We start from the raw sequence: 20,437 nt of genomic DNA on the forward strand, positions 1-20,437 counted from the left end.
CACAAGGTCTGAAGTCAAGTTTTCAAATTTGTTACAGTGAGATGAGCTCATCGCTGTCATTTACTGTAACCTGACTTAATATGCTGGATGGACAGCGTTCAGTTGGACGAGTTTAAGTTTCCAGTGAACATTTTTGTTTTCTGGCTACGACTACATATTGTGAGCTTGTTTTATGGACATTTACATTTTGGTGAAAGGCCTGTTCACATGTTTCACATCTTCATAAACCATTTGAATTGAGGTTCATGTACATGAGCTATTCAGACCTGTGTTTGTTTCCAATATTTGATGGCATGGATACAGGAACTTTTGTATGATCACTAACACATAATATAAAAGTGCTATACAGTATGTACCATTTATTAATTCTTAAATGAAAACAGCCCTGAAAATCCCTTAAAAAATAAATAAAAGAAAAATAAATAATGGTCATAATGTGCTGTAGACATGTTTTGCATAAAATGTAACTTAGCCCATTTCCCCTCAAAGTTATGTAGCTGACGGTCGACAGCTGACTAATGATCAGCTGCAGATAATGTTGGTTCAGGGCAGCCACTCAGTTCATGTGAGTAACACAAAAATGTCAGGCCTCAGGTGGTAGAGGTGACAAGGGGGTCACTCTTGTGGGCAGATTGTAAAGCCCTCTGAGGCAAATTTGTAATTTGTGATTCTGGGCTATACAAAATAAACTGAATTGAATTGAATTGAACTCTACCAGTGAGTTGTTTGAATCCAATCCAGGATAGATTTATAGCCATGAAATGTACATGTACTGTACATATCAGGACTGCAGTTAAATTCATTGACTGCCAAGTCATAAAGTCATAAAGTGCCTCCAAGTCATTATTTATCTGATTCATATCACACATGCTCAAGTGTACAAGTACATGCTGGCTGTATGTTGCTCAATTGGCTTGGAATGTGTTCATTTCCTGTTTCAACAAAAACTTTCTTTCATCACTGGCCATGCTGTGGTGATCAGCTGACTGTTTGTGTGTTAACAACAACCTTAACAGTGATGCAATACATGTTGCTTTTAACAGGTTTAATGATAGTGATTTCAGCTACAACGTAAATGTTAGAGAGACTGTTCTGATCCGTTGTGTTTACCATAATTCTTTTGATTATGGTTGGTGGGTTTATAATAATTAACAATATTAAAATGCGTTAATGTGATGCCACAGTGATGTAATGGGTTAACTGAATAGTTTAAACACTTATGGCAAACATAAAAAAGTAGATTTATTAATGATACAAGTCTGACATAAACACCACATTATGTATAATATGCTGTGTGTGCCTATCTGCTATTATTTTTAGTTTTAGTTTTAGAAATGTCATTTAGAGTCTGTTCAAAATAAACTTCCGTCTTCACAGGAAACAACTCAGATTGGTTTAGGCAACAAAAATACTTAGTTAGGAAAAGATGTGAATTACTTAAAAAGGTAGGTTTAGGCAACTAAACTACATCGTTTGGGTTGAAATAACTACGGAAGTGCCGTTACTGATACTCGTTTTATGGGGAATAAACAGCGGTTTCTTGGGTCATTGAGCGATGTTTGTTGGACCCATCTATCGCCACTCCCGCCGCCCTGTGTGGGCCAAAGCCCAAAGCCAAAGCCCACACAGGGCGTATTATTTATACTTCCTTGTGATTGTGTGGATAACAAAATTATTTCATAGAATATCTACGGATTACATAATTTTCAACAGTATAACTACAAAGCCTGTACTAGGAGGGGTAAGTAATAAAAATAAACTGGTTTTTTTTTGTCATATGGGTGAATTAACCCTTTAAGTGTAAACTAGACAGAGATGCAGAGCAGTTGGACCATCTAAAGCTATAAGGACACAAATGCTTTAGTAAACACATGTATCCATGCACGCAGGCTTCCAATTACACCACCCCAATGGAAAAGTACTATTATTCCTTTTTCTAAATCCTGTAATATAGAGAGACTGGCATAAACCTAGAAGGTAATCATCCGTTCCTTGCAGTGATTCAGCTGGCTCAGTGGTTACAATGGCTCATTTTCATTTCATTTGGCTTTTGTTCTGTTTGGATCGGGCAGGCTGACTGGTGAGCGTGTGTTTACTTCTGTGCATGTGTGTGTTTGTTTATTTGAAGAAATGGATGATGACAAGAGAATGACACAGAAGAAAGTGAAAATGAAAAGCTGTGAATCCGGCGTAATGACAGCTTCCATATAAATGAACCAAATGAACAGTAATTTCAAGATCATTCATTACTCACTAAATAATCGTATAATTTGAAAACTGACGACTATAGAAGCACTTCCAAGTGAATAAGTGTTGTTCCAAGTGTTCGCTCTGTTTCAGATGACTTCTCCTGTCCACATTGTTAAACAAACCCTGTAATATAGCATCATACTGTTGTTTTCCATGCACACCATTACTTTGGTGGAAAGGAAGTGCATTGGTTGTTTTTTAGACTATCAGCCACAGGGCATTGAATTGGCAGAGAAAATTAACATTGAAGTAAGAAACAAAACTTTAATCAGAAATGATAAAAGTGGAAAATAAGTCGTATTAGAATTAGCTCTAATCATACTTGAACGTGTAAATATGGTTTAGGTGGTAGAGTGTTCCAACCACCAGCACCACATTATAGACATAAAAACATATACATACACATGCGTCAATATTCCTGACTGGTAATAATACGTTTTATTAGGGTACTGTGTGGAGTTTTGTGACGTATATTTCTGACTACATTATCACACTGATATTTCACTAATCCACAGTTGGTGGCTGTAACGTGCCGGGAAATGTAGCAAAGCAGAAAGAAGCAGACTGATAGCTCCCAAATATGGATGTAAACAATGCTGGCTTCATTTTTTGAAAATAAATAGTCTTTTAAAATGTTTTTAAAGGAAGGAAATGCACACAATGTGTTTAACTGACTAACTAAGACTGTGTACAACTGCAAGTCCTCAGTGTATCTTTAAGTTTATTCTGATTCACAAGTTTGTAACTATTTAGATGGTGTGTCATTTGGCAGTAGTTCCACAATCATTTTGATTCATTGAGTCATTCTGTTTGTAACATCAAAATAACATGCTTTATTTCTAGACATCTCAAAATGACTCAAACTCACATGACTCATGTTTCTTTCTCATTATTGCTGTATAAAACCTACGAGATACTGATGCTGTAATCATCTGTAATTTCTCCCTCCAAAGCACATAAACAGAAATAAACACTCACACACATGCTCCCACTAAACTTTTACTGCATCCGATCTGCCTGTTTCCTTCCACTGAACCAACTTCCTGTCTCTGGCTTTAACTTTCTGGCTAATACCTGCTGGCTGAAAACACCATGTTGCTTTAAGGCACAAAGGTTTACAGCTACACATTCTTCTTACCCTTCTTATATAACTATTTACTGCTTCTATGAGAGACTGACAGAGATATACAAGCAGATTTAAAGACTGTTTCCTGTCACATTTCTTAACGAAGGCTAAACTGTCACTCATGGATTTATAGTTTCTGTAAATTCACTGCCTTGTCACTAGACTACACGCACTTAATATGTGCTTTCCTTGTTTCTAACAGTGGAGAAACAAGTGAGAAGAGAAAGGCACCAGGGGAGAGATGCTTAACAGTGTAAATAAGTCAAAATATATATTTTATTAGTCCCACAGCAAAGGAATATGCAGTGTTACAGTAGTAAAGGGATCAGTGATATACACAATATAATAAATAAGTAAGTAAATAGTAAACTATAGAAGAAAAAAAAAGAAATCTATATCAGTTTTTATATAGCTTTAAGTCTCCAGTGTGTAGAGTTGAAGAGGAGACAGACAGAAAACAATAACACAGTAATCCAAATGGGATTTAAGGATTTGGACACTATTCCAAGTCTGACTTCATCTGTACAAAGTGCTTGTCGAAGGGGGTCACTGGTCCAGAGTAACCTAATCAGCAGTAAATCATGATGGCACTGACTGACTGATTACAGTGCTCCTTCAAATCAGACTGGCAGCTATTAAATAACAGCTGCTCTTTGCTCCATTTTCTTTGACTGTTCTGGGAAAAGATGATTCCCCTTGATGGCTTTTTGAGTGAAAACATCCCATCACCATGTTTTACCATCAGACCTAAACTGTGTGTGCCCAGCAAAGCTTGCGACATGATTGAAATGAGGGGGAAAAAAACTTAAAACCCCAATTTGGTTGTTCATTTCTCTGTTTAGAGAAGACAATAAGGGCCAGGAGCAATTTAGGGGAAACCACAGTGGAATTTAGTCCGCCTAAGTGAGTAATTTGATGGTAATATATGAGAGAATATGTGAGGATCAGGGGGTACATTTTTCACATTCTTTCCTCCTGTCTCATTTTCCTTCTGTGCTTCCTCTCTGCCTCATCCTTTTTATACTTCTACGGCCATAAAGTTATTGATTTTATTTGCTTATTTCATCTGTCAGCATGGCTTATTCATTGCCCTGTTAAATTCAATGTATACAGAACAAAAGATAATCTCAAAGTAATGGCTAACTGATTGTCACCAAGAACGCATTAATCTCCAGTGGTTGTCTACTTTTGTGTTAGCCAATGAAAATTGTCTATTGTCCTAATCCCTGGCTGTTTTCTTAATGAAGATTCTGATATTAATATGAAGTTGATACAACAGATAATGTTATTTTATGTTCAACCGCTCCTAAAAAAAACAATCTGAAAATCTCAAACTTGAAAACATTTTCACAAATGTCTCTGTATTTATGAAAACCATATGGTTGTGCCCGTACAGTAACTATGTGTACTCTGATCATGGTATAATTTGACGTGTGTGTGTGTGTGTGTGTGTGTGTGTGTGTGTGTGTGTGTGTGTGTGTGTGTGTGTGTGTGTGTGTGTGTGTGTGTTAGTGTACCTGTGGCCTTCTCAGGATTGTTACACATGAAGCAAAGCCAACCTCCCTCTTCCTCGCTGTAGCCGAAAAGGTCAAAAAATCGCACCTCCTCCAGCTGAATCTGGAGACTGTCCAGGTCCTGAGGACAGACGGAGAGAAAACAGAATATCTATTAAATATCCTGTTAATATATTGCAAATTTAAATTTGGTATATCTTTATTAATATTGAAAATAGACCTTTTTTTACAGAAGACATTTGGACTTTGGACCTCATAGCAGGAAAATCACGAGTGTAACAAATAAAATGAATGATGTCAGAATTCCATTTAGCTTCTTTAGTTTCCTGGTATTGTGCATTCCACTGTGACAGCTTACTGGATATACCAAATACAGTCTGGTCTACGTCTGATCTGTCCAATCATATTTTTATTTATTTCACGCACGTCCTCTAAATCACAAGACTAATACACACAGATGGTAAGTGACCCTCAACTCTAGGGGGTACTTAAAATCTTTTTCCAGTTATGGACTGCGCAACTGTCCATCATTGTGTGTGTGTGTGTGTGTGTGTGTGTGTGTGTGTGTGTGTGTGTGTGTGTGTGTGTGTGTGTGTGTGTGTGTTTCAGAATAGAAAGTAATGGAAACCAATACAAGTCCCTGAAGACCCCCTGCACATGGTAAGAGTTATACTTCACTTTGAATACACACAAACACACTTCAATGACAGTTAAACCCATGAGATGATACATATTTATCTTAGGCTGTTTTGGCGCAAAAACAGGAACATTTAAGATGATGGATTACTGTCATCAGTCTTCATGACAAACAAACAGTCTTTCTCCTGTGTGTGTGTATTTGTACTGTATTTGCGTACATTTACCCAGTGTTTCTTTTCTGGTGTCTTCATATTGTGATTGCTGTTTAACCCGATATCTCTGTAATGCACAGTTTAAGTATCCTGACCACCAACGCGGCAGAATTCTCCACTCCATCATTCTCCACTCCATCATTCCTCTGAACTCTCAAGTCCTTTCGCATTTTCTGGTGATCCATTTAAGAACGAGGGTAGTATTTCTCAGCCCGGACTACTTACTCGCATAAAAAGCCCAGAGGGAACTGGATTTGAAGCAGTATAAGAAAAACAGGTAGCTGTAATGACCGAGCTACTAGTGAGCTTGATATTTTGACCCGTGCCCCTTCAGTCAGTCCTTGATGTTAATGAGCGAGGATGTAAATGTGAAAGCTGTTTTTTAGGTGTGTATTCCAATTTGGACCACTGAACACAGGTTTTAAGACACACAGAAAAAAAAAGGCCACAAACAAGAACATGTGATTGAAAGAGTGGCGGAGCATTTAGTTTCATCCATACATCAGAGCCGTACTTTGTGTTGTAATTGGGCTTCGCCTGTGGACACATAGAAACCAGGACCATGTGTGGCTGAGAGAGATCTGTGGGTTTACACAAACTTTATTACTCTGACACGATTTAAAGGACTGAGTGGTCTTCAGGAGACGCATGTTGTAAATGTGAGAAATCCTGATAATGATGACTGAAAAGTCTGAGACAGTGTGAGATACTGAAAGGTGGATGAAGAGATGAAAGAAAGGGCAAGTAGAAGAGAGACTGGATAAAGAAAACATCCATAAATGGTTTCAGAGGTTAGAAGAGTATAAGTACAGTACTTCAGTACAATTTTGAGGTACTTTACTTAACTATTTCCATGCTATAGTACTTTATTCTTTACTGCACTAAATGTAAGTGACAGTTGTAGTTAAAAGTTAAAGGTTGTACATAAAAGTTTCAAATAAATAACACAATATGCATTCGTACAGATTTTACTACCAAATAGTAATGTAGTTAAAGGGGAACTTTACCACCGTTACACATGAAGTTCAGTTTACTCATCATAAGGAGTACTACTCAGTCTGTGTAATGTCTTCATGTGGCTCTGAAGAGTAACTTGACGCACCAGATGGTTTGTCACACAAAACAATCTGAGAAGCTGTCATTGGAAACTATTTGGAAGACGGTGGGTCAAATAATTGGCAGGTGATTGGATCTGTCTATCAGATAGACTGTGCGACTGTGGCGTAGTGGAGAGCAAGGTAGTTCTCCAATCAGAGGGTCGGTGGTTCGATACCCGGCTTCGGCAGTCGATGTGTCCTTGGGCAAGATACTTAACCCCAAGTTGCTCCCGAAGGCTTGCCATCGGTGTGGACTGGATGATGAATGTTAGTTAGAGTCTGATGGTGGCACCTTGCATGGTAGCCTGTCATCAGTGTGTGAATGGGTGAATGATATGTAATATACTACTGACTGTAAGTCGCTTTGGATAAAAGCGTCTGCTAAATGACTGTAATGTATCACTGTATCAAGGAAGCCAGTCAGTAGAAGAGCAAAAACATTGAGAAAAGCCTTCATTGTCGTTTATTGCTCTTCTTTTTATTAAGAAATGATCTAGAGTTGCTCCAGTGGTATTGATATATCAAAGTCAATCTCTTTAGGAGCCGCCATTGTTGTTTAGAACAAACAATCGAGAGAATCATGCTCCTGTACAAGGTATTCTGGTGAGAGCTTTCTGATAAAATAACTCCAATGATGCTATCAAGGTTATCTCCAGTTTCAGAAAGAATATTTGTATTCATTTGATGAATTCAAGTCCAACTTTTACTCTTTTAGCTCTGTTTTTGGTCCCTACCATCTCCTGAGGAAAATATCTGACTCTTGAGAGCTAAATGCTCCACGATGTTCACCAACTAGTGCCAACTGTGTCTGTTTGCTGTTTGAGACTGGGCCGGTAGTTTCCATTGGGTTTTTAGAGCTTTTAAAAGGAAAACAACTGAAAACAAAGCTCCCCAAAGCAGAGAGCAGCTGCAGACACAGGTGATATTTCTCTGTAGGTTCATCACTAAGAACAACCACAATATCACATTGTTTTCACATTTGATACATTGCTATTAATTAAACATGTTTTATAGCCATTTTCAGTACATGATCTGGATACTTCCTCAGATCGAGGATACTCATTTAAGGAAATAAGGCTACACGGATGAAAGATGAAAGAACTACCACTTGAGGCTGACGAACAGAAATGGCTCCTGGCATGAACTTGTTGAAAAATTTAAGCCTGTACAAAGTAATGTTCATTCCAACGAGTTCTGGCTCTCAGAAGAGACAATAAAAAAAAGGACCTTTTCTGGATTAAACAGTCTAATTTATGCCTACACAAATGCCAAAGTAATTACTATAGCTTTAACATTGTTTACTCATTGCAAAGCTCTGACTCATCTATTCTTAAAAAGCAACAAAGGAAGACAGAAGCGGAAATAAAATGAGAGACAGACTGTGAGTCGGAAGTTGAGCAACAATGTGTGAGAAGGAATAAGTCGGGGAAACATATGGCCCTGATCTGCTGCATAACACAACGAGAAGTGAATCATTTACTTAAAAGGGTACAACAAAACATATGTGTATTTGCTCACAGAGTCCATAATCCTCCGGAAGGCCATATTACACAGAGTAACTGATTTGAATATGGCTTGAATGGGCCTTTAGGAGGAAGTCGCTGTGTTTAGAGGGACAAATGTGCAGCTGGGCAACAGATGGATGTGGACAAACACAATCCCAAATTTGATCCATCAAGACCAGAGAGGTGGATTCAATAAAGAGATGAAGAAACAATGGCTGGATTATGTGAGTCTGAATATAATCTTTCTATCCTCATGTAACCCCCCCTCCATCTGCACGTCCCCCTCCTCCCCTTTATCGCTGTTTGTCATCATTATAATTTGAACAAGATGCAAGATTTTAACGGCACATGAGTGTTAACGAGTGCAGGCGGACCACTACAGCGACGACGGAGAGCTGCACTGAATCTGCAAAATATTCTCAAAACAAAAGCAGCTCTTTTGTTATCATGTTCAGTTTTAAAAAGCTATTTCATTGAAATATGTAAAAAAAAAAAAAAAAAATCAGAGATGAGAGATTCACCCACTGCTTTCTTTGTAGTCCTACCTTTTGTTGTATTACATTTTTTTTTTAATTTATTTAACACGATTTACGGTTTACAGGTCTTGGGTAGTTCTAATGCATATGTAAAAATAGTTGTATAAATTATTTTGTGGCTTCATTGTGAGCTTTTAAGTCTGATAAATTGCCTCAAGTGATGTCACTTGAGTCAGCGTTGGTTGGAAGAGTACAAGTTGGAAAATTTAAAAACCTGGGGGTGTGGAGTAAGACAGAAGTGAACGTACGAGTCCTCTGCATGAGAGGTCTCCAGGTTACATTAGCAGTTGCATTGTGGGTAACCTAGGTGCCAGGTTTTGGTCTATTTGATATAGTTTAAAAAAAAAAATTGTTCATCATGAGTCAATGAAGTGCAATGCTATATAGGGATTACTCTTTTAAAAACATGAATGAAATCTAAATTTAATGAAAGATATGAACACATTCTGAGGTTATTCTATTCATAGAAAAAGTGTAAAACATCTTCCCTCTTCAGCAGATGTGTTATTTTCACATTACAAGTAATCCTTTGTTAAATGCTTAAATAATTTAAATGTCATTTTAAAGGTTAGGAACCTCACATCTCAAGTCAGTCACACTACATGCTGGTCTGATTCATGAGTTCTCATAATCAATTTGAACCTGGAGCCAAGAGGAGTCAAGAACAGATAAGATGAGAGGAGATGGGAGAGGATGAGACAAAAGGAGAGGACAGTAAAGAAGAACCGAGGACAGAGGAGCTTTTTGGAGGTTTCCTGAATAAACTTAACCAGAGAGAGAGCAAGGACAGTGGGAGGTGGAGACAGGAAGAGGAGTAGAGGGGGGAGTGTGAGTCAGGAGAAAGGTTAGTGGATGAGAAGTGGGAGTGTTGGAAAGGGGAGTGGATGAAGGGAATAAACTAGACAAAGGTTTTATATATGAGTCTCTTGAAAATTTCAAACCATGTCTTGGCATAAATGCATGATGTTCTGATTTTATAAGCCATTTAATCAGACACAGACTGATGAGATTCTCACATGTAAACCACATCCTGTAAGTCCCATTGCTCCTTCAAAAAGGAACAATTCGTCTTCCCACCCTGCCTGTTTTTTTTGTCCTTCCTTCCCCAAATATCTTTATCTTATCTCAGTCTTAAGCTTTACTCTATCTCTTGGTATTCAGCCGTTCTCCTCATCCTCATCCTCCACCAAACTTTATCTTGACCTCAAGTTGTAACAACAAACGCTCTCACTTTGGGCTGAAGACAGAATTTCAAACAATACTACAATACAGTCAAGTATCTCCCTTCTCAGGCTTCCACTTGGCTGCCATCTCATGCCATGTCTTCCCCCTTTTCCTTTTTCTCTTTCTTTTTTTCTTGCCACATCCTTTCCACAATTTATTTTATTCTACTTCTTCACAATCTTTCCCCCTCAGTCTTTTTAGTCTGCATGTTCGAATCTTTCTCCTTTATCAGTGTCCACATATCACTTTTGTCTTTAATTTTTCTGCTTTTCCTTTAATACGTTTTTGTCCTTTCCTCTCCTTGAACTATTCTTTTTTCACTCTTAGCTCTCTTTAATCTTCAGTCACCCCTTTTTATCCCTCTACCCTCTTTAAGGTTTGACACTCTGTTATGCTTTATCTTAATCACTCAGTGCATGGATGTTTGTTTCCCAATCTTGCCCATTATTTTCAATAATGTCCTTTTCTTTCACCCTTCAATCTCCACTTTACTCTCTCGTTCTGATCTATGTATCTTGTGATTAAAGCAATGATGGTGCAGGTCTCTAATTTCGTACGGCTCATTTAACTTTATCTCTTGACCCCTGACCGACTCTTGACCCCTGTCCTTTTATTGTTTCCATTCTTTAAACCCATAATCGTTTGTTGTTAATGTGTCTTTCGCAATGCTTTCCTCCTCAAATCCACCCTTCTCTGCTCATCCTTGAAGCTCTTACCTCCCACAGTCCCTCTCATCTTTGCTCACACCAGCTTCTCATTATCTCTGTGTCATAAAACTACTAACATAAGTTGCCGGAGGCTGTACATAACTCACTCTTCAATCTCAAAAGCTTCGTGAAGCCCTACAGTATCCCTTTAAATCTCTCTGTCAGTGCTGACCCAATCGATAACCTTTTGTGTCTCATAGATGTAATAGCTTTCCTCCCTCTCGCATCTCTTCTCTCCTCGTCTTCCACTACATGTGTTTCTTATTGGCTGACAGTGACAGGAGTGAAGCTGTAGGACTAATAGAACGGTAAAGAAAGCAAAAAGGAAATGCAGAGCATATGGATGGAGGGAAAGGTCGTGGCCTTCTTCTTCCCTCTCTGCTGTTATATCTCATCTTCTCTTTTCTGTGTTTTTTTCTTGGTGCTACCTGACAAATGAAAATCCCTTTTAAAGCAAAATGGGATGTCAAAAGTGTCTGTCAGTGTAAACTGTGTACTTTGCAGGTTTGTTGGGTCGCTACCGGTTGGTCATCTTATTAATGCCAGCTCTGGTCATCACATCACATCACATCACATCACATCACATCACATCAAGTCTGTAGCAGCAAAATCCAACTGTGTCTATCAAGTCTGTAGCTTCTTAAACAAACTTCCCGAGATAAGTATTTACAGCATAAACAAGCAAAATAAAACATATTAGTTAATGAGTTTAAGAGGCGAGGTAGGTTTTTGTTATCTTTGGACAGATCCAAGCTAACTGTTTCCCCATGTTTCCAGTCCTATGCTAAGCTAAGCTAACTGGCTGCTGGCTGTAGCTTCATACTTTTCCAACAGACATTAAAGAGGTATTGATCTTCTCATTTAACTCTCAAGCAAGCAAATAAGCTGATTTCAAAATGTCAAACTATTCCTTTAAAGTACGAGTGGTACATTTTGGGGCAGAAAAGCATATTTTACTGGTGGCTACGCACGTAAATCAGAGGTTTTACTGGAGACTGATACAGTGAAAACAGTAAAAACAGAAGTTTACAAGCTTGTTTGATCCGTTGAGCGTCACTCAGCATGAGTCTTCCTGCCCCGCAGTCATGGAATGTTACTAAGTGCATTTAATTAAGAAGAATTTTGAGGTACTGAACTTGCGTCTTTTCTTTTCATGGCACTTTCCACTTCTACTCACAGTTCAGGAGCAAATATTGTACTTTTTACTTTATTAGAACTATTTGACAGCTTTAGTTAGTTGCAAATTACCTACCAAACAGTTGATAACAGTACAACTGAAAATGAATACGACATTATTTTGATAATTGGCAAAGTAATTTTTCATGCAAAGAAATTTCACGTTATAAGCTTTTAAAATGTGAGGATTTGCTGCTAATTATCATTAATATATAATTATAATTATTTTGATATATCAAATTTATTTAGACTGAAAGCATTATGACGATGTCACTTTGGTCTCTGGGACAGCATTTCTTACAATTTTATGATTTTTCTTACACACCAATCAATCAGTCTATTAATCATTTGATCCATCAGTTGCAAACCTATACAAATTAGCCAACTACAACAGTGAAATCCTCCTTAGCCAGCCTTATATTAAGTAGAGTATGAGTACTAATAATCTGATGATATAATATATAACAGTATAACAGATTATTTCTCTATCTTTTACTTTTAATACTTCAGTATGTTTACCTGATTATACTTTTCAATGCAGGACTTTTACTTGAAACAGAGTATTTTTACAGTGAGAATTTTGTACTTTAGTACATACTTAAGTAACGTGTCTGAATACTAACTCCATCACTGTTTCCCTGTGTACAGTTAGAGTGTGTGTGTGTGTGTGTGTGTGTGTGTGTGTGTGTGTGTGTGTGTGTGTGTGTGTGTGTGTGTGTGTGTGTGTGTGTGTGTGTGTGTGTGTGTGTGTGTGACCATAGCTGGTCCATCTGATAAAAGCCACAACACAAGTTTAGAGAAAGACAAACCACAGCTGTATTTTCTTTGTGGGTCTAATTATTTCCAAGCGACCACTTAGCATGTCACATTACGAAGGGGAAGCACGAGGAACACCAGCCACATCCACACACTTACAAAAACAGACATTGAAATGAGCACACATACACAAACACACATACATACGTGACGTACACACTCCGTTTTTGTCTCATTCAGTCAAACTTTCTCTCTGTACGTGACTCAATCATTCGCACTCACACACACACACAAACACACAGACATGATGAAGACGAGGCGTCGGGGGAGGTAGAGGCCTTGTATACACTACTGTCCATTTAGTGCATTCCATATTTAAACAAAGTGGATGTTGAACTTTGACACTTTCCGGTGTAGGAGTATAGTTGTTTTTGTTTAAGTACCGATGACTTAATTCCCTCTGCTCGAGACAGATAGGTGGGAAACAGCATGCACACCCACACACACACATATACACACCTTCCTGTGTGGGGTGGTGTTCTGTGTCATAGCCATGGGGAAGCTGTGAGCTCCTTTTAGCTGCGTCTTCTCCCAAAGGGTGGCAAGCCTCTGGACGCACTCATCCTTGGAGCACAGAGCAACACTGGACTTACTCTGATCAATGGAGAGAAAAAAAAAAAAAAAAAAAATATATATATATATAGATTCATGGTTTGGATAGAGACAGTGAAAAATATTGGCAAAAAAGGTTGGGAAAACAAAGCTAGTCTTGTTTGCCAATGAACATTGAACATATGCAACCACATCTTGCATTCCAGGATAATCCTCAACCATACAGCTCTTCATATATTCTCAACACTACATTTAAAGCTTGTAATATTGATTTATTGCTGAATGAAAGTTTTTCGAAAGTCCACAACATGTTTTTCTACTTTGCAATGTAAACCAATTTCAGTTGAGTAAACCAGAACCACATTTACTGAGCACCTGTAGATGTAGCAGCATGATGTGTATCCAAAGGTGAGGCTGTCGGCTGGTCAGGTTGAAGCAGGACTTGGCGTACAGACAGTAGTGGCCCTTAAGAGGACAGGAGAACGACAGCTTGGCCACACATCCTCGATTTGAATCTAACACACGAACACAGACAAACAAACGTGAAAATTGCAAAATGTATACTTAACAGATGCTCAAGGTGAAAACTCCAGGCTAAACCAGTGTCGTTTAGCTCTGTTTCTTGGTGTGCTCCTCTCCTTCCCTTGAACATATGGATTTGTGTAACCTTGGGAGTGATTCATGCAGGAACACCGAGTCTCGTAATCATCAAAAGAAGTCTTCTCTTCCGACAACTACCTCCCACGAACTACCACCTTCAGTCAGACAAGAAGCCAGTGACGGTTTCACGTTTCTGAGCTTCATGTGGAAATCATCTAGATCAGAATGGTAACCAAAATATGTTTTTGTTTTTTTGGGAGTGCTTTATTTTAGTATTTCATTTGTATTTTACGCAATGAAGACGAAAAATAAGAATACAAATAAGAACATTGTTTTAGTCGTATCTGATTTAACGAGTTTATAGGTTCAGGATTTCGTCTGTGTTTAGCGCACCAGTTACACAAGATTTTGTGAATAGGTTTATTCATTTAGTGAAAGAAGGTTGTGGGGGAGGATTGATACCACTCAAAGCAAACAATGTGGATAGTGTGCGCATCCAACCTAGTTTAGTAGCCTTCAGCTGCAGCACAAAAAACAGCATACAAAAGAAAAGCAGAGGTTGTCCGCACGATGACATTTGCACGCTTCCAAAATTTTAATGGGTTCCACGTTTTTATCTTTAGGGGCTTTGACAGGCAAACATCCATATGAACAAGAAGTAGGATATATAAACAGGCACAAAATGTCCTGTACAACAGATTGTACAGATTCAATAAATCATTTTTAAAGTGCTTGTAGGCAGTTACCTTTAGTCAGAGCCAGGCTAGCTATTTCCTCCTGTTTGCTTTTTTTTTGCTAAGCTAAGCCAACTGGCTGCTGGCTGTAGACTTATATCAGAGATACAAACATGACAGTGGTATCAATCTTCTCATCTAACTCTCAAAGAAAGCAGATAAGAGATTATGGTTAAAGGAATCAACTATCTTCTAGCTTTAATCAGAAAATTGTAAAAACTCTAAAGCTATGCAGGATAACTCATACAAGTTTTAATAATAAAGTGAAACTATCAATGCTTTATGTGACTGAAGTGGTTCAAAGTGATTTACAGACAAACTCAACATTAATTTGTTATTCGACACATGGGGATAAACCCAAATGCCTTAAAAATGCACAAAACAAAATCATAGGAGATACTATGATAGAGAATGTAAAACTACATATGTGTGAACAACAATGTGTATGTTTATCCTGCTTCACTCTTTGGCACAAGTGTGTTTCTAAGAAAGGTTGTTCGTATCTCACAGTTGGTGACGCTGTATATTTGTATATTTGTGTGTGTGTGTGTGTGTATGTGTAGATGTTTGGATTGAGGAAACATGTGGAGTCTTCTGTATAATCCTCACGCCCTGAGATAGAGGGGTCGGCAGCTCATGAGTCAGCCAGCAGCACGATGACATCATCCAGCGGAGACCACCTGTGACATCATCTCCTATGTACTAAGGGGTCAATTCTAATTAAGAGACTCAGTACTAAGAGAGCAAAATGCAAAGCACCAATTATAGATGAAGGACTGAATGTCTGTCTATGTGTAGGCGTTTAACATTCGTATATAAACATTTGTTTTTCAGATTTAATCAATTAACCAGAGGCCAAAGGAGGAGTTTGTTATCTTTTGTCTCGTTTCCTGTTTTACGTGTGTGCATACATGTGTGTGTGTGTGTCGATGAGAGTGTGTGTGTGTGTGTGTGTGTGTGTGTGTGTGTGTGTGTGTGTTTATGTGACTCTTGGCTGCCTCTTAGTTAAAATGACATTAAGGCCAAAGGCGGAGCAATAACATCCCCTCCTGTCCATCAAAATATCATCACCTCTCATGTCTTGTTTGAGTCTGGTGCTGTGTTTGTGTGTTTGTGTGTGTGTGTGTGTGTGTGTGTGTGTGTGTGTGTGTGTGTGTGTGTGTGTGTGTGTGTGTGTGTGTGTGTGAGAGCTATGTCTGTTCTTAATATGTTCAAAAGAATGAAGCTGTGTCCCCATAGGTGGGGCTCACTGCTGCAAATGACTCAGACTAAGGAATAGAGAAAGGACTTCACTGTCCTATGGCATACTCATGTAATGTCTTAATGTCTCTGTGTTGTAAAGTGTGAACTGACGTGTTTTGTTGAATTTGTTTACACACAAACCAAAGGTCTGGTTGACCAGCTCAATGTATTATATGTCTAAATGTGTCAATCTTCTAAATTATGTTTATCTCATAAATCAAATGCATATTCCATTTCGCTTTTGGGCAAATTCAGCTGTTTGATTTACATCACAGTTAGCTAGGATTAATCATTACAGGAGGAGCTGCATAATAAAAAAAAAAAGGTGAACAGGCGCTGCTACGTTACAAGATGACAATGAAGTCTTAATTCAAGTGAAGCAAATCGAATGGAAAAATGGAAAATAAGCAAAAATCACAAGGCATGAATGAAAATAAAATATCAAATCGCTGAACATGAGGAGAATCAGAGGGGAAATGTGAAAGTGGATTACAAAGTTTAAGTAAGTGGATTAGATTAGTTTGGAGATGGAGGAGGTTTCTCATTTCATTGTTTTTTTCACATGAACTGCTTGACCTCTGTTTCAAGTCAGTATGAAAGTATTCGTGAACACACACACAAAACTGCACCTATGCATATATACATATACTTCATGCATACTACATGTATGCATAACACTCATCTGTTTCTACTTAAACCTGACTTTGTTGTATAGATGTAACAGAATCTAATAACCCTGCCTGTTTCAAAACAGTTCTCTGCCTCTATACCTTGATTAATTTTGCCATTAACAAATTAGCTCTGTGACATTTGCCCTATAGAGTTTGGTTCATTGGTTTTATATAAGAGTACAGTCTTTCCCTCCAGATTAACAACAAGTTCACTGGAGTCTGCAGCCCCCTACAAAGGACACGTCTGGCAACACTCCTATGAAAAGACTAAAACCAACAATAAATTGATCACACTAACCCTTTAAGATGATACCATTTGCAAAGATTAGATATTAAACAAAATGTTCTCACACATTGTGTTTGCCTTTTGCATGGGTGGTTTGCATATAATGTAAAACTTGGGAGAAATGGGGAACAAAGACAATAAAGTAAACGTTGTCAATTATTGTCAAATCAAAGAACCCATTCTAAGGCTGTTTCTAAGCAAATAGACTAGGGGAGTTAAAAATAAATTTAAAGATTCTGCTTTGCTTCTCAGTAACTAAACTGCCACAATTGTTGGAGTTCATACTAGAGAAACATGCTACGGGATCCTATTGATGCCACACACAAAAAGATACAATATACGATATCAGGTGTCCGTCCAGAAAAGGATATAAATTATAGAAGGACTGAAAGTAATACTTGGGAAGAAGGAAAAAAATTACACTAATATGCTCCCTGGTTGGGAGTAAACTCACTGATGAACACATGCAATATTAAAACAAAACTATTCCCCCTACAAAAATAAATCCTTGTCCAATTGGGGCTCAATGTGTGTGTGTGTGTGAGATGACGAACGATAGTGATGAGAGGGGGAGAGGAGAGGAGCAGAGGAGGCGTATCATTAATCATCCCCAGCCACCTTGTTAGAATCTAATCTCTTTCAGGTTCAGCAGGTTAAACAAACCATTCCTCTGAGTCTCTCTTTACTGCACTTTTCTTCTCCACCTACTGAATAAACCAATAACACTGTCATCAAATCATCTTCAGCGCTCATCTCAAAGAAAGCCCGCCGTTCTTCATGTTCACATTACCTTCTATTGCACACTGCTCTGGTATGGGGATCTGCTGCACCATGTTTCTGCAGAACTCTCTGATGGTCTCCATATTGTCTCTTAAATGGATGAAGAGTCTGTCAGCGTCCTCCTGCACCTCCTTCTCTCCGCTTTGACCTTCTCCCGCCTCTTTGACGGCAGCTGTGATGGGCATCGAGCCGTCACGCTTCGGTTTCCTCTCTACAGGAGGTGCTTCCTGGTTGTCTGAGTGCGAATTCACCAACGTGTTGCAGAAGATGTTGTCTGGGCTTGGCTCAGAGCCATCACCGTCCTCCCGGTGTCTGAGTTGATGGAGCGCGAGCGCGCAGCGTGGAGGGCCAGGCTCTTTGACCTAAGAGAGAGCAGAAAATAAAAAAGTCAACGTGGTGCAAAATTATAACTCTAAAGTAAATCAGTTTTTCTGCTTTCTGTTTTTGTGTCTGTTTGTGCTGGAGGGTTTGATTTTTGTTCCAGGGTTCTGTGGCCAAATATTGAGAAAAACTTATGAACTAAAAACATAGAACAGAAAAATGTATGATTTAAATGCCTGGCGGGAGTATGGAGTATGATTTTGCTTAAGATACTGATGCTTTGTAATTTGTGTCTGCCCTTGCATAGGCATGTTTTTGTTGTCTTTGGCCAACTTTACGTTAGCTATAATAGACTGAAATGATTAAGCACTCCAGTTCCAGTTAAATTTGCTTCAGAAAAGCCCAATGTACCTTGTAAGGTAGCAAACTTCACGTCAAGATTATCATGCTAACAGTCACTTACAACGAACACTTCATCCCTTATTTTTAGTGGACAATTCAGTTTATAACACAACAGGTAACAGTGAGCACTGACAAGGAGAGTCAACACTCTGATTAAAAAGGCTCTTTGTTAAAGTCATTACTCATTTTACAACAATGTTGTATAGTTCTGCAGCAGAAACATGTCAAAACAGGAATCAATATTTTCAGAAATTGACAATACTGTCAAAAAGCTAAGAAAAGTGACATGTGTTCAGTTTTTGGCTTCACCAGCGTGATGGATTTGAAATGAAACTAGGACTATGCTGTTGAAGTAATGACTTTAAACTTCAAGGGTGTTGTGTAGAAGAACTACAGTGTATAACTCCACCACCCAAAAATAAAGTTGAACTATGTATAAAAAGAGCAAAAGTTCCTACGTTCATCAATCCAAATCATGTGTTCGAGTAGAAAAAGCGAACAAAACGAATACCGTCTCATTATCTCAGGCCTCCATGTTCTGTGCTCTCAGCATATAAACATTTTTCAGTTTTTGTTTTCTTTATTATTTCAATGAACAGTATGTCTTTATCTTTGGATGGCCTGTCTTTGGTTTTCTTCAATAAACAGTAATAGAGTTATGTCTTCTTGGCTCAAGGGATCTCTTCTTAATATGACTGAAAATCATAGAAACCCACCAGTGACAGCGATAACGGTCTATTGTTCATAAACATAGGTTACCATCCAGTCAGATCTAAGCCATTTCATGTTACGGGCTAACTGACCTGTTGAATCTCATTTCTCGTCTCTCCTCCCTGACGGCTTGGCTCAGGCTGTAGCGTCGCTGGGGTGCAGGAGAGTCCACTTCCTCCTCCACATCCTCCTCCCCTCCCCTCACCTCCCCCATTTTCTCCTCGAAGGCCTGGATCTTCACCTGCAGCCGCTGCTCTGACCCCCTACCTCCCCCTCCTCCCCCTGGAAGAGATGCACAAGGAGACGCCGGGTATGCCTCGTCCACCCTGTGAAAACACACACACACACACACACACACACACACACACACACACACACACACACACACACACACACACACACACACACACACACACACACACACACACACACACACACACACACACACACACACACACACACACAGTTGGCTTGCATGTGGTGGGCACGTGAGATGAAGCTGGGCATACACATTTGGATGGATTTCAACAGCCTCACTCTCCCCTTTCCTCCCTTCCTCCCTGCCTGCCCTGCCCTGCTTAGCCTCTCTGTAATTCTTGCTTTCTCATGATGACTGGCTCTATTTGTGTCTCTCACTCCACATGTCCCTCTCTCTCCCTCTCTCTACGGCTTTGTTTTTATCAGTCCCTCACCACAGTGCCAGTCTCCTCTCCTTTGCTCTTTAACCAAACTAATTATTCCCTCCCTCCCTCCGTCTCTCTCTCCCTTTCATTCTGTCCCTATTTTTCCCCCACAAGTGGCCTTCATAACTTCATTAGTCCACTTGTTTGCTGAACGAGCACATCCAACGCCCCCGTTGTTTTGTTTTTTCTTCTGTCTTCTCCCCCAGCTCTTTCACCAATAAACTCTCTATCCCCTAAACCCTCTATCTTTCTTCCAGAAGACCCCAAGCAAAGTCTTTGGAAGCTCCCAATTCTGCACATGATGTTCTTATTTCGGAAAGAGCTGTGCGTGTCACTCTAACACTGCAGCCAAATGAATCCCAGTCAACTTATGCACATTAACACTAGAACACACATGCACAAACACAAACTCACAAAAGCACAAACATACTGTCCTCACATGTTGTGCGTGCATATTGCATTATGTAGCACTTTTTATGACTTCATTTATTGTAAATAAAGCAATTATATGAAGGAAGTCATGGGAGAACAGACATAAAGAACCAAAAATAATATTATGTTGTTACAAAACCAGATTATTTTTTTATTTGAGTTACACAAATGTATTGAATGTTTGGCCTCAGTATGTGTCTTGTCCCTGGCTTTGTGCAAGT

At 38.9% G+C, this 20,437-nt stretch overlaps 1 protein-coding gene across 1 annotated transcript in view; it reads right to left on the minus strand.

Moving 5' to 3' along the window:
- veph1 (ventricular zone expressed PH domain-containing 1) overlaps nucleotides 1-20,437 on the minus strand; it is a 63,336-nt gene that overhangs the window by 9,160 nt on the left and 33,739 nt on the right. The window contains 6 exon segments of the mRNA XM_054626938.1: nucleotides 4,894-5,011; nucleotides 13,262-13,396; nucleotides 13,730-13,869; nucleotides 17,678-17,971; nucleotides 17,974-18,029; nucleotides 19,194-19,427. Coding sequence (XP_054482913.1) covers nucleotides 4,894-5,011; nucleotides 13,262-13,396; nucleotides 13,730-13,869; nucleotides 17,678-17,971; nucleotides 17,974-18,029; nucleotides 19,194-19,427 — 977 coding nt within the window.

The sequence above is a fragment of the Anoplopoma fimbria genome, chromosome 1 (assembly GCF_027596085.1).
Source record: "Anoplopoma fimbria isolate UVic2021 breed Golden Eagle Sablefish chromosome 1, Afim_UVic_2022, whole genome shotgun sequence".
NCBI lineage: Eukaryota > Metazoa > Chordata > Actinopteri > Perciformes > Anoplopomatidae > Anoplopoma > Anoplopoma fimbria.